The 14,655-nt window shown below is 31.5% G+C and overlaps 1 protein-coding gene across 3 annotated transcripts in view; it reads right to left on the bottom strand.

Annotated features, from left to right (window-relative positions):
- Window positions 1-14,655, bottom strand: part of LOC106472301 (voltage-dependent T-type calcium channel subunit alpha-1G-like) — a 200,403-nt gene that overhangs the window by 22,653 nt on the left and 163,095 nt on the right. For all 3 annotated transcript variants that reach the window (XR_002613613.1, XM_022401680.1, XM_022401685.1), the window contains 6 exons: window positions 11,052-11,169; window positions 6,710-6,865; window positions 5,694-5,847; window positions 4,692-4,927; window positions 4,261-4,452; window positions 1,147-1,361 (listed from right to left, as the gene is read on the bottom strand). Coding sequence is in view for 2 of the 3 variants with exons in the window: in XM_022401680.1 (XP_022257388.1) it covers window positions 1,147-1,361; window positions 4,261-4,452; window positions 4,692-4,927; window positions 5,694-5,847; window positions 6,710-6,865; window positions 11,052-11,169 (1,071 nt within the window). In the remaining variant the exon portion in view is untranslated. The remainder of the gene's footprint in view (window positions 1-1,146; window positions 1,362-4,260; window positions 4,453-4,691; window positions 4,928-5,693; window positions 5,848-6,709; window positions 6,866-11,051; window positions 11,170-14,655) is intronic.

Raw genomic sequence — 14,655 nt, 5'->3', positions numbered from 1 at the left:
TATATATATATATATATATATATATAAATTTTCACAAAGGTATGTACCTTAATCTTAATATAAAGTATTCAGCGATAGAAAAAAATTAATAATCTCATATCTTTGTGTACAATCATATTTTTTATTTTACGTATACACAAAACTATTTTGGTGTTCATGATCCATAAGAGAAGAAATGAAGTAGATGTTATCACATAACAAAATATTAACAATAAAAAGTCTCTTAACAAGATTCACTTTGACAATCAGCAAAGAAAATGCGTTATATGGGGTTCTTATAAAGCTTCTTGACGTTTTCATGGTTATAGACTTTACGATCACCCAAGTCTTAATTATTAATTATTGACTTTTTATGACGAGACACTAATTACTAACTAATTTATATCTCAAGTCTCAATTGCTAGTATGTTGCCACTTTCAGATAATTCATGAGAAGGGATGGGTTTGTAGTGGCCATGATTCGATCTTGGATCTTCTTAGGGAAAAGGATAGTGTGGTATACATTTACTCAAGGTAAGCTCATTAACATTGAGTCAACATATTATTTGAATGCTTTTAAGTGTGGTATCCAGGTTTTGCCGACATCTATACTAGAGAGACTGAGTGTCCTATAGGTTAAGTAGATGTAGAAGGCTTTTTTATCTTTCTTTTTTTCGTGTGGTTTATGCTGTCGGATAGCATCTGCCAAGTCCGGCATCGCAGCAAGCGCTCCACAATACACGACTGGCATAAGGTATTCGACAGCCAATAATCAAGAGGGCCATCCGACAACATCTAGCCATGTTAATATTGTACAGCTTCATTCAGCTGTATATTACATCATCTCAACGATGCAAGCCATTTTTGACATGAAAGTTAGTCACATAGGGTAGGTAGCGCCCTCTATCAACTATTTTTGTAACCACAGGTTAGAATTCCTCATAGTCATTGTTATATCTACCAATAATTATTGCTCTTGACGAATAGCATTCATTTTACTGATGTTTAAAACTCAAAGAATGTTTATAAGAACGCTCTATACATTTAAACAACAAACACGGTGTACTTAAATATTAAAAAAGATGGTTTATCTCAATGCATTTTTAAATCGTATCTAATGGACTCACTGGTCAGTAACGTTAACAAAAGAGGAAGAGGGATTCTTACATATTTTGATGAACTATTGTCTTATTGGTTAGACGTACTTCTTCACTTTCTGTGCCTAAACCGGTATTTAAATCAACAAAACTTTCTTTATCACATTTCTTTTTCTGCCATGCCTTCCATCCATACATGCTGCTAGGTCTCCGTAATTTGAAAGAGCCACCGGAACTGCTTTGACTCCCCTTCCGACAAAGATGGGGTGAGCAAGTTAAAGACCCCTATAAAAATTATAATTGTAATACTTCGGGTCATATGTTATAAGAAGAAATGCTGTATTTACTGTCTAGATAAAACTTAAAACTTGTATTTAATATCAAAATTACCCATCTTTTTACAAAAGTAGTTATAACTTGTACCCTAAAACGATTACGAGGAAAAAAATCCCATGTATCAAAGTCCTACATGTAAAATATTAGCTGAGACAGTTACAGATAGATAAGTAAATTGTATAACTCACCTCAAAGATACACGAGTTGGTTTAAGAACAAAGAATATCTACTAATATAGCAAAAACCACTTCGTTGAAGTAAAGGGTGATTATAAATAGTTGTACATATTTTAAAACCGAATTATTTTCAAATATTGAAATATAAATACGTAAAAGTACACGTTTGTCTAAAACCTTCAAGGCTTATCCCGTTTCTCCAGTTTTGGATAAAAGTAATTTAGTAAAACTGTTTACTTCATTTAATTCCGGTTTTACGCTTCTTATGAATCAACTCAAATTTTAGGTATAAAATCACATACTTTAAATCGGTACACACTAAATATTAAAATTATTGGTAGGCCTAATACAAGAAACAACTTTGTATTAAAGATAATTTGTTGATAAGCACGTGAAAACCGGAATTACGTAAGCAGCACCATAGAATTATTCTTAATAGTATAGACGTAATTTCCTGTCAGTGAACTATTTAAGTTTAGTATTAAGCGAAGGATTAAGAATTTATTAACGGATAGTGACTGCTCAGAGTAAATCATAAACACTTTTGTGATACATGGAAATTAACTCAAGAGGAGCATTGAACTATCGCTCAGTAATTACATCACTAGATTCATATAACTAGACAAATCGGATATTTTTTTCCTTCTTCATTTGGATGCTGATGTTGTTATTGCCATCTGTTTCTTCACGAAATAGGCCAAAGCCCCATTTTGCATCTTGTGTTTGTAAAACACTTTACGATTTCCTATTGAACTGCTAGATTGGCCGAATGGGACCGTTACCTTGGAAACTTCTCCTTCCAGATCTAAAGCTTTTTGACATTTAACTGTAGGGACACATCAAATCTACTGTTTATATCTTTTATTCAACTACACATCCAAATTTTAATCATCTTATCAAAGGGGAAAATGATAAACTTCTAACGAAAAGTACCAGGTTCTAGGATTATCAAAATCTGGAGATCTTAGCAAGGAATATTTTAGTTACACAGTTTCAACACTGCTTGTAAAATGTTTGACGAAACGTATGGCCATGTGAAAGTGTTATGAAACACGTAGGTACACACGTAGACTATCATGCACTTTACCTCAAGTTAGTATTTTCACTTGTTTATAAGTTGTCAGTTTTGAAATACGAATAGTAATTTCTAAGTATAATATTTCAACCCGTTGTTAATAAATTTGAAAATTATGGAACCTTAAGAGTTTTCAGAAGGTATTCGTTCCTTACCCTTGTTGAATATTTTCACATTGAGAAGTAAATAAATACAATGACATTTCATAACTTTATAAACTACTATGAATGGAATATATCTGTGCTTTATATTAAAAATATATATACCCTTAATTTTACAATCATTTGGGTGATAAACAAGATACTTATAATTAGCATTATGTGTAGTCAGATAAATATGTACTAACAGTTTCGCTAGCTTACACCATGCTCTAAGTGGTTGTCATCACTGATGCTCTGCTTAAAAGCTGGTGTCAGAAAATATCTGTATATCATACCTAAAGTCATTATAGTCTACAACAGCACGACCACTTAAACATAGATACAGATATGCATATATGGCTTAACATATGTTACACAGTACGAAATAGAACTATATAGCATTAAGAGCACTTTTACCAGATTACCACATTATGTAAAGTGCCTTGTATTTTTCTCTATATTAAACCTGGTTTACAATTCATCAGTTCATTTTCCTACCAAACCAGGTTCTGCTATACAGATACACGTGTTGAACGATAAAGTTCAATTTGTTACAGACTTTTTCTGGCATACACATTAATGATTTCAGGAAACATTTTAGAAGTAAATGAACATTTGATATCATATAAATAACCTTGTTTGAATAATTCAGAAGGAAAACGCTAATATAATCAGAAATTTTACAGTAAACTTTAGAATAGGAATTGTATTTACGTTTTAACTAAAAATTTTCCCCCGATACAGTGAGACTCATTAATGAATTTCCATTCCTAACAAAAACATTTGTAGTCAACACTAGCATAATAACTTAATTTTTGATTAAGTTATTTTTCTTTAATCTATTGAAATGAAAAAGTTTCAGTACAAATCGCAGAGCGTTTAAAAATACTAAGTTAAGTATTCATTAATGTCCTACATACTAGGTATTTGTGTAAAAATTTTACGGTTATTTTTTTCAAGCAAAACATATATCGAACATTACTCCTTCTACTTACAAGCGCCTAGTGGTTAGCATGTGGAACTTTGAATCATGGTTCGCATCCCCGCAACCCCCCACCGCCACAAAAAAAAAGAACCACGCTCCATATTTTGCGCCCGTGAGTTCGTTGTTAGAATGTTACTATTCGATTACAGTAACCCAACACTTGGCGGTGGGTATTGTTGACTAGTTGTCTTCATTTTAATCTGTTTCTTCAAAATTAGGGACAGCTAGCTCAGGTAGCCCTTGTGTAACTCTGCACGGATAGCCGAAATATACAAATAAAATCCAGTTCCAAGTCATGACTTTTGAGTTTATAAAATTGCCTATATTTAAAGCCCTAGCTAACTGTGAAAAGTCTCGAAAAATATGTATTTACAAATATTTTAAAATTCTAAAAACCGACACTTTATATTTTCACAGAGATTTCTATATACAGAAAAGCGTATACAAAATGTATTTAGTGATATGTCCTTACGTTTCTGCTGAGAAAAGATGGTGATAGACTACTGCGACGAACTGGAGGAACTGGCAACTGACTACACCTGTGGTCAATCTCTGGAAGAGTCGTAATTATTCCACTAGATGGCAATGCCAACTTTACATTGTTTCTACTGTGAGTACGGGAAAGGCTTGGAGATTGTTGCGCCGTACCCACTAAACTTTGGATCTTCAAAAATGACAGAAAGGAAAATAAATACAGCAAACATGTATAATTAGTCTTTTTCAAATATATGATCGAGTAAATGTAATACTTACAACAAAAAAAGTAGTGTTTCATTGCAAACTAGAAAAAAACTTACACGAAATTATTTGTTTAATCTATCCTCAAACTTAGAAACATTTAAAGAATTTTTGTGAAATTCACAGACATGTGCACTTAGGTAAGACTGATGAGTCTTCACTTACTGGTGATTTATCAATGGAGTCAATAGAGGAGTTACTGATGTTAAGTGTCATCAGGTTGGAAAGCTTGTTATTTAAGTCCCGTACCAATGGTTCCAGAGTGGCATTCGGGGAACCTTGTGGTGTGGCTGCCGTATGAGTAATTATTGGTGGATAACACAGCAGCTCACTTGGTTTGGTATCCGAGTTGCAAATGTTTGTAACAGCCAGTACAGGCGGATTAGACAACATTCTAGTCTCTAAATACAAACACATTAATGTGATTTTATGTGAGCGGAATCAAACACATGATTATATATGATTATAATAAATAGCATAACATTTCATGATGATATTATAAAGTTAATTATTGTGAAATAGGTCGAGAGAGAGATTTAGAAAATGATGTGACTAATGTGAGATAGACGTCTTACGTTTGATATGAGAGTAGAAAGATTCTCTTTAAAATACAGCTTAATAAAATCGGTTTCCTCTTTTCAAGGCATGGACATTATTCAGTTTTGAAATATATAGACTTTCACTCAAGTACACACTTTCAGTTAGCTTTCAAAATTTCACGCACTTTTAATCAAAATGTCAACTATTTGAAAGTAAACGTACGAATGTATTATGTTCCAACACATAAGTAAACTTACGAGTGTATTATGTTCCAACACATATACTTTCTAATTACTATGGATAAGTTTTTTTTTAGCTACACTGTATTTTTTATTAAGTGTGTGAAATATGTGGAGTAAATGCTTTGTTTTTATAACGATTTTAATAAATTTGGTAATATTCTTTCACACTCTTAACTCTTTGAAAAAGAAACCAAAACCAGAATGAATACCAAATTATTGTTTAATCTTATGCTGCGTTTAAACCAAACACAAGAAGTGAGGGCCACTATTCAGAATTGAAATAACTATATGGTTGACAATTATAAACGTTTCTGGATTCATGATTGCAATAATGACCCATTATGTATTTTTAACGTACACAATATCTCATATAATCTCAAGTTACCTTTTTCAATATTGTCCTTGAAGTCAGCATTATAAATGGTGACATTTGTGATTTTATTAGTTGGTTTAAAGCTGTCACTGTCAGATGTGTTATCTTCGGGATTCTTTGATTCACTTCCATCTGTGAGCTTTTCACTACTCTTCTTTTTATCATCCTTAAAGGTATCAAATGAAATTATTTTAATAAACTTTACCTAAGGAGTTTCTTGCATTGTTATTAACTATGTGTATTGATGCTGTTGACGTTATATTTTTGGTGATATGAATTGATGCATTGCTAATATATCGGAAAATCATTTTAGCTTTTTTCATAAAGATCGATATTGGTATAGGATTTTTAATCTCTAGATAGCATGCATTGTTTACACATTAAGTACAGGCTGAGTAGAGTGGTACAAAGTTAGCGTTTTTCACGAATATTTGTTCACAAAATATTTCTTTGATTTAACCATGCATTTTATAGGACGATCACTATGAAATAACGACAACAAAAAAGCAGCTCGACGTTTTCTTTTATAATAAAACTAAATCTAAATATTTATCTTTCATGAAATATGGTGGATTTTACTTTATATTCGGGTGATAAAAAAGATAAAACCAAGTAAAAACTAAACCAAACACTCTGACTGAGATCTTTATAGAACTAATAAACCATGCAGAGGACACAGCACAATTGCCCTTGTGCAGCTTTGCATTGCAGCAAAAAAACTAACAAAATAATTAATAAAGATTTTAACTAAACGTTAGTTTCAGTTAAACACTTTCATAATTTCCCTAATTTCAAATTATGAAATTCCAGCACTAAAACTAGATCCAAAATAAAATGTGTTTTTGTTACATTACATTATTTTGACAAGGATATGAATGTTGTTAATGATATTTTAACGAGAGAAATGAGCGGATTTCCCCACGTTTTATCTATCTATAATTGTATAGACCTCACCGAGCATAAAAACTAAATCGATAAAAGAATAAATGTACTTTATATGAAAGAAACTAAATATAAATTATACTTACTTCAGTAGAAAACCCCTCCACTAGAATTGCTACAAGGAGATTGAACAGGACATAATTTCCAAAAGTCATGAGAGCCACAAAATACAAGGCAGCCCAATGCGATGTTTTCTCCATGCCATTGAAAAGTACGACATTCCAATCTTCTTGAGTGAGTATCTGAAATAGTTTATGTTTCAATAGTTAAAGCCATGTCACAATCTAGTATGATCTGAACTATTATCGTCATAATACTCATAAAAATAATCATTAATATGAAATACTTAGATAAAAAAGAAATACAATAAAAAACACACCATGGAAAAACGTATAGTCGGTTTCAATGTTTCTTTTTTTTCTTATTTATTATACAACTTAAAGAATAGTCATACAGTAATAAGTGTAAATATATGTTTCAGACTGTATCAGATGAGGTTGTAAGGAATCTTCAACAATGAGGATATTTGAAACTTCTGACACTTACTTTGAGGTTTGCTGGTGCAATAACTACTATAAATTAGATAATACAATACGGTATGCCGTGCACACATATGCAACACATATGTTTATGTTCTAGTGTTGTCATATTTTCAGATTCACCGATTGTTTTTCTCTCGTCAGCATTTGTCTGGTAATCGTAATCCGATATGTGTTGCTCCATTCAGCTTCAGAATGGCGTGAAATGCAGCGCCTTGGCTGTCCTCATCCGTCTCTACTTCTTGAGACTGAGGTTTAACTTCGGGGAAAAACGTGATCTGTCATTTTAGATGCACCATATTCTGGCATTTCCCTTAACTGGGGCTGTGTCTATAGCGGCAAGACGTCCTAACTTTTTGTTACACCTGCAAACGTTCAATGACCAGATGAGGACTTCTAAACCCAACAACTCACTCTCTCGTAATCATCAATTCTTAGAGCTTAACTCTTCCTCCTGGTTAAAAGTCAACTGGATGGTAATTTTTCCTTAATCTTAACCATCAACTGAATAAATCTGAATAAATCAGAAGATCACGGGCAAATAGAGTTGTCAAGAGAAAAGCAGACGCCCTTAAAATATATTCTTCAGTCACAGCATCGTATTTTCTTCTTCTTAACTACCCTGTGGTATTCACAGGTTCACTGATTTCTCACCAAGTGATCAAATACATGCCTCAGAATAGCAGGATGTTTCAACAGACATTTTTTGAGCGTGCAAAGCCTGAATTCTCTTAACCTCGAAGCAATGAAAGCAATGAAAGAGACGGTGCACAAGTTAAACACAGCGAAATAATCTTTATTCACACAAAAACACAATCAAAGTATAAAAGCAAGTTTATTTTGTGCCACCTTTGCTGGAAAGCTTTTTATATGTTAATCTGTTAATATGTCTCATATCGTTCTATCCCAGACTGGGAAAACATAGCAATACATATGATAAAGAACAATATCATTCTTTTCAGGGTGTAAATGCCAGCTATGTTACTGTCGATCATTCTCACTCCTTAATAAGATATGTTATATCTTTGGAGAATCACTTGACTAGCCAGTGGAAAATATTACTGTGTATTTCTATACACCAAGGTCTGCATTACAGCAACTTTTCCCATGTATACGTGTGACATCCTAGTTAAATGACATAGTTCTGTGAGTAACTAGGGCATGAGGAAGCTCTTGTTTGACTTTCTATACTAAGAACACAGACAATATGCCCAAAAATTAAAAATATATATTTTAAGTAAGGAGTAGGAAATTATAGTAACCTTGCCTATCATAGTGTGTCGTTAGCTTGTAACAAGATAAAAAAAAAGATGAATGCATACTAAGTCAGACAAAAATGCATTTACTTGAAAATTCAATCCGATATGAGTAGAAATTCAAAGGTGAAACTAATTTATTTTCAATATTATTCGAACATCTGAAGGGGGCAAATATTTGTACAAAATGGTGTAATTGAGAGGAACGGAAGACTAATTTATGTATATCATAATGCAGTTTACAAAATGGTGTTTTATAAAATAGTTATTTTCTTTGTGGTGGTTGAATGAGTTTAACAAAATGGTGTTTTATAAAATAGTTATTTTCTTTGTGATGGTTGAATGAGTTTAACAAAATGGTGTTGTATAAAATAGTTATTTTCTTTGTGATGGTTGAATGAGTTTAACAAAATGGTGTTGTATAAAATAGTTATTTTCCTTGTGATGGTTGAATGAGTTTAAGATAATCTAGCATAAAAAGTTCCTTTTCTCAAAACTTTTTGTAGAAATTTTTCATTAATGTTTTGTTAGGTACAAGAATCGAGAATGAAAATGTAATAAGTGAAAATCAAAGAATGCACACGATAAGAGTGAAGAATAAACTGTTTGTAATCAGAACTAAGAAATGACAGTTACAGACTAAGTGTATACATGAAAAAGGACCGATCGTTACCCAGTGTTTAACGGGCCGGATTTTGAATCTACGGGTTACATTCACGTTGTGTTCCCTTAAAAAATCATGATCTCAATCTTGGGGTCGGTGGTGCATTTTGAGGGTGGTGGACTAATTATACACTTCAAGAGCAAAGACGACTAGCATATATTTCTTTTTAGTAGCTTTGCACAATTATCCTAAAATATACACACACACATTTAGAACTAATTAATTCTAATAAAGAGGCACATGTAAATTGGTGTTTTACTGCATAACTCTTACCTGAAAAACTGTGACAGTCGCCCATAAAAAGTTGTTGAAATGATTGCGTTCACACAGACAGGTGATATTGGGGTTTAGCAGCTCCACACACGTGCAAGGCCCTTTACCATCCGCTTGATAACAGAACTTACCACCAAACAAATACATGCCCAAGCAGCTGCAAACAAAGTACCCAAATCGAACTACCCAAAATCACTAATAAAACTTCATCGTCCAAGTTTTTCAAAAAACAAATTATATTTCAAGCTTAACAAGATATTGATTAAATTCTGATCTACAAACAGCAAAAAATTCATCACCATTTATATGACAATAACTCACTTTTATAAATTGAATAATTATTCTCTTTTCTCTCTGCCTTTATTGCCTGTTTCAGTTTGCCTTTATGAAAGTTTGTATTAAACAATCATCAGTTGTATTTGAAATAACGTTTTAATATATCTTGTTCATTCAAGATACCGTTTTGTGTTTTGAATTTCTGCATGACTTACAGTTAATGACTGTATCTGCATTATACATTAGTAACTGTACTTGATAGTGGCTTCATACATTATTTCCTACCGTTCAGAATCGGTTATCAATAACCTAAATATCATTACATTCCAAGATTTCGAATATTTTAAAACAATTTAAATTTACCATTTTAAGAAATATTTAGTAACTGTAGAACGAGTTATGACAATTATGATATCCTATTCTGCTATACCATCAAACTATTTAACTAAAAGTAATATAATATAAAGAATAAAAACTACCGAAGTTAACTGTTTATCATCCATTAATGTATCAGCGCAGTATGCACTGATTACAATATACTTGACGTAGAATACAATGAAATAAGTATTTTTGGAGTACTATCATAAATTTAATACTGAAAGTTCCAGTATTATCTAATATTTGCGAATAATAACAAAAGAAAAATGTCTCTTGTGAAAACGTTTATCATATGTACTTCAGCGACCTCTTAACTTATATTGTGCGCATAATTTTATTCTACCTGGATTATATGTGCTAAAATATCGAAATTTATTGTATGCAAGAATAATAAAATGCCATAAATATTTTAATTGATCTTAGTTCCTAACTGTTTCGCTACTGAGAGCAAATGTTTTGTGTTTCCAAAATAAATATTAAGCGCTTTAATTAGGAAATTCATTTTGTCATGAAAATAAACCTGAAATATCTAAGAGCCAAAATCGCCCTATAAAACTTAGAGTAATAATTGTAGCCATCAGATATATGAAAACATATATTTTTAGTCTTTGAGAGAACAACAAGAACAAAAAAAAACTCGTTTTTTTAGGTAATGTTTAATCTCGTTCACCTTGACGTTAGAACCACGGGTCTTGGGGTGATTCGTTTGGAACAGATGTTTCTAGTTTTCATTCTTCATTTGTAAGATAGTGCACGTGTTATTTTTCTTTGCTACCTTTTCATTTTTCTTTACAAGTTTTCATCAAAGAACTAATTCTCAATTGTATAAATTAGGTGTATGGTTCAAGCACAAAAGTGTAACAAATCTTGCACAGGCACACAGATAGAAAAAAGCAATACAAAGAAAAAGGCCTCTAAAAAGACGTGTGTAGGGCTGCTTCCCCTTATATTATTACACATGTAATTTCTAGGACTACATCTTTTACTGCTACAGTTATTCTTCTATAAGTTCAGAATATGTGAATAAACTGGAAAGATATACCTGAAATACTGTCACTATAGCCCACAGTAAGGAATCAAAGTTCTTCCGATCACACTGCATCGTGCCATCTTCATCTTTTTCACAAAATTTACACCCAAAAAGGTTCATACCTAGAATACTGAAGGGAGGTTGGTAGTAAAGCCAACTGGTAAAATACACAAAAAGGAATAAAACCAGAAATCACCCATGTCAAAAAAGGGGGGGAAGAGTTAAAGAGATGTGATCCTGACACTAAAAAAACAAAACAATTACATTTGTAGGAATTGGTTAATCACAAATCATATATATTCATAACAGAACAGGTGTAAAAATGGATAATGTTAATACAGGTATACCATGTTTCTTTAGATGTTTAGGTCTATGGAAGGTCAGTAAACAAACATGCTGGGGCTTATTACGTGTATCTTACACCTGCTTCAGAGAATTCAGTTTATCCTGAATTTAGTAAATCTCTGAGGATAGTTTGAACGATATATATATCTACTAAAATTAATAGAAAAATATGCTATATTTAAAATTAGCTACAAAAATTTTGAAATGATGACGCTGATAGTAAATTTACCCAATCACAATTTTTGTTGACTTGTGCAAAAAAAACTTATAGTTTATGTTTCTTAGTGTATCGACAAATAATCTTTTTTATAGGTCTTAGTTAAATTCTGAGGCTATAAAACCCATGCAAAAAATGATATATATTGTTACTTCTACTGCTATCCTACTTTTACTATTTGTTTAGGTGGATAAATTAAATAGCTCGAACATTTATGCTGAATAATCTGTAGTTGGATTTGATAATGCTAAGTTCTATAAACATTAACTAGCGTGTTGAAGGAATTCATTAAATAAGGATAGGTTATCCATAAACCGAGGAAATAATATATCTCGTTTTGGGATTGATCGAATTTTGTTTTTTTATACTGAAATTATAAACTTTATTTTAATTGTATATAACAATACACAGACAAAAATATCGAACTATATAACCCGAGCTGATGAAGAAAGGTCTACCTTTCGAAATTGCTCGGGTTATATAGTTCGATATTTTTGTCTGTGTATTGTTACATGATGTTGGGTAAACATATAAAAAATACAAACAACCCGAACCTTTCTTCATATGATGAAGAAAGGTCTACCTTTCGAAATTATATGAAGAAAGGTTCGGGTTGTTTGTATTTTTTATATGTTTACCCAACATCATGTAACAATACACAGAGCTCTCTAAGTCTGATAAGTTATGTTTTAAATCCTCTTGCTGACAACTTGAGAGAATTATTATTATTTCATATATTGACTTCCAGTACAATAACATACGTTACCACGAGCATCTGTCCTAGTTTAAAAATCAAATGATTTATTTATTTTATAATCACAGTTTGAAATATAAGTTGTACTTTAATGTAGTAAATGTTTAAGAAAAATAATGCATCCTATTTTATAAGCAGATAGCAATTATCAAGTAACATATTAATGTTAAAGCAGTTTTAGATAGCGGGTGATTCAAAAGTCCATTGAAAGGCAAATAATAATTCAGAATTTGGGAGGTACAAAATGACAATTACAAAGGTATATACATATATATAATAACAAATAAAACATCTTTAAAACTACCAAATTGCTTCACAACAAAAACTCTTATAGGTATCCATAAAGGGGGAAGCATTGTGTAACAGCATAACGAACATGTAACAAACAATCAAAAGCCGTGTTTAAAGTACTGCCCAAATTTAGCTGCTGTTATTGTTCTACCCGCACGCTACCTATACGTAAATGAACCTGTAGTACGTAGCCGACGAAATACATTTCCTATCGTTTGATGTGAAGGATGACGTTCATCTCGGAACCATTGGATACACAAAATGACAGCAATCTGGGCATTCTGGCTACACTCTCCATACAGTAGGATTATGTTAGACTGATCTTTAATTGAATATCGTATTGTTATTTTGATAATTTAGGAGCAACATCAATACAATGCTTGATGCTATCTTGTGTTAATACTTTTTTATACCTTTGGATACTTCAAAGGTGCAATGGCCTACTTATGCAAAATTTTAACATAAGTTTTTGTACTAGCCTTCTTTGATTTTTTGTTACACAATTTTATGTATGGAAGAGGCGCATTTATAACTATAATTGTTGTTGTTCTGAAACGGTTTTTGTTATTTTTGGTTTAAAATGTTTCATTTGCTATTGCCTATACCTTTGTTATATATACGGTGTGTGATGCATATTAATAAAATTTATGAAAAACGTGACCTTGAAGACGGCCTTGAATCATCTTATTGATATTATCACAGGGTAGATCCATGAAATCTAATTTCAGTGTTATTGTCACAGGGTAGATCCATAAAATCTAATTTCAGTGATATGTCACAGGGTAGATCCACAAAATCTAACTTCAGTGATATTATCACAGGGTAGATCCATAAAATTTAATTTCAGTAATATTATTACAGGATAGATCCATAACACCTAATTTCAATGATATTATCACAGGGTAGATCCATGAAATCTAATTTCAATGATATTATCACAGGGTAGATCCATAAAATCTAATTTCAGTGATATGTCACAGGGTAGATCCACAAAATCTAACTTCAGTAATATTATTACAGGATAGATCCATAAAATCTAATTTCAGTGATATGTCACAGGGTAGATCAATAACATCTCATTTCATACTACTAAAAATGAATTTCATTTCTGAATAATTTATCTGTCAATAGAATTATGAATCACACTTATACCTCTTGTTTTAACATAGTAACAAATATATACAACGTTTCGACAAGGTTTAATCATCATTAAATTTGTAATAGATGTTTCGTTATTACCCATTCAAGTCGTCATCAAACATTATTGTCTGTAAGTGAAAGTAAATGAAAACTCGTGTTTCTACAACTTTTTAAATTGTATTTAACCGTTTGGATGACAATGAAGTGTCGTTTCACAATGTGATGTCCAATAAGACCTTGTGTTCTGTAATCTAGAAACACTGATCGGTTAAACTGTTTGAAATTGAATTATGAATGCTTAGAAAGAATTACGTAATCTCCATTTTAGTATCTAACTATTTATCGACATTTAATGTAGTTATCTTTATATTTCTGAAATTCAAAACGTTCTGTTATGTAAAACGATTTTCAAAGCTTGCCAGTTGTTCAAGCGGAAAAAAATGCTTGGCTGATTTATATGAACCTACTTATCTCATCTTTTAGTTTTTGTTGAACTTATTATCTGTATTTAATCCATTGCTTTTAGATATTACAGAATTACAAAACGATGTTAATACGATTTCCATGTAATTTATGTTTAATAACTTTTATTTACCAAGTTCAAAACAATTAACTTGGTTAAAAGCATAACCAAAGTTAATTTTTTATCTAAATATTTTGCCATGAAATTAATATGATTCATTCCAATGACAAAGCTCATGTTGAGTAATTGTACAAAATACTTTGTTAATGAACAACAGGTTGTAGCAAATAATTATATCGCCTGTTTTGTTACATAAAATGCAAATTATAATCCACAAATGGAATTGAATAATAAGTAATGATAATTATAATATTATACGGTTCCAGAAATATTTTTGTTTGTAAAA

Source organism: Limulus polyphemus, unplaced genomic scaffold, assembly GCF_000517525.1.
Source record: "Limulus polyphemus unplaced genomic scaffold, Limulus_polyphemus-2.1.2 Scaffold119, whole genome shotgun sequence".
Classification (NCBI taxonomy): domain Eukaryota; kingdom Metazoa; phylum Arthropoda; class Merostomata; order Xiphosura; family Limulidae; genus Limulus; species Limulus polyphemus.
The sequence above is the reverse complement of the archived record's forward strand: the minus strand, read 5'-3'. Positions and strand labels throughout refer to the sequence as shown.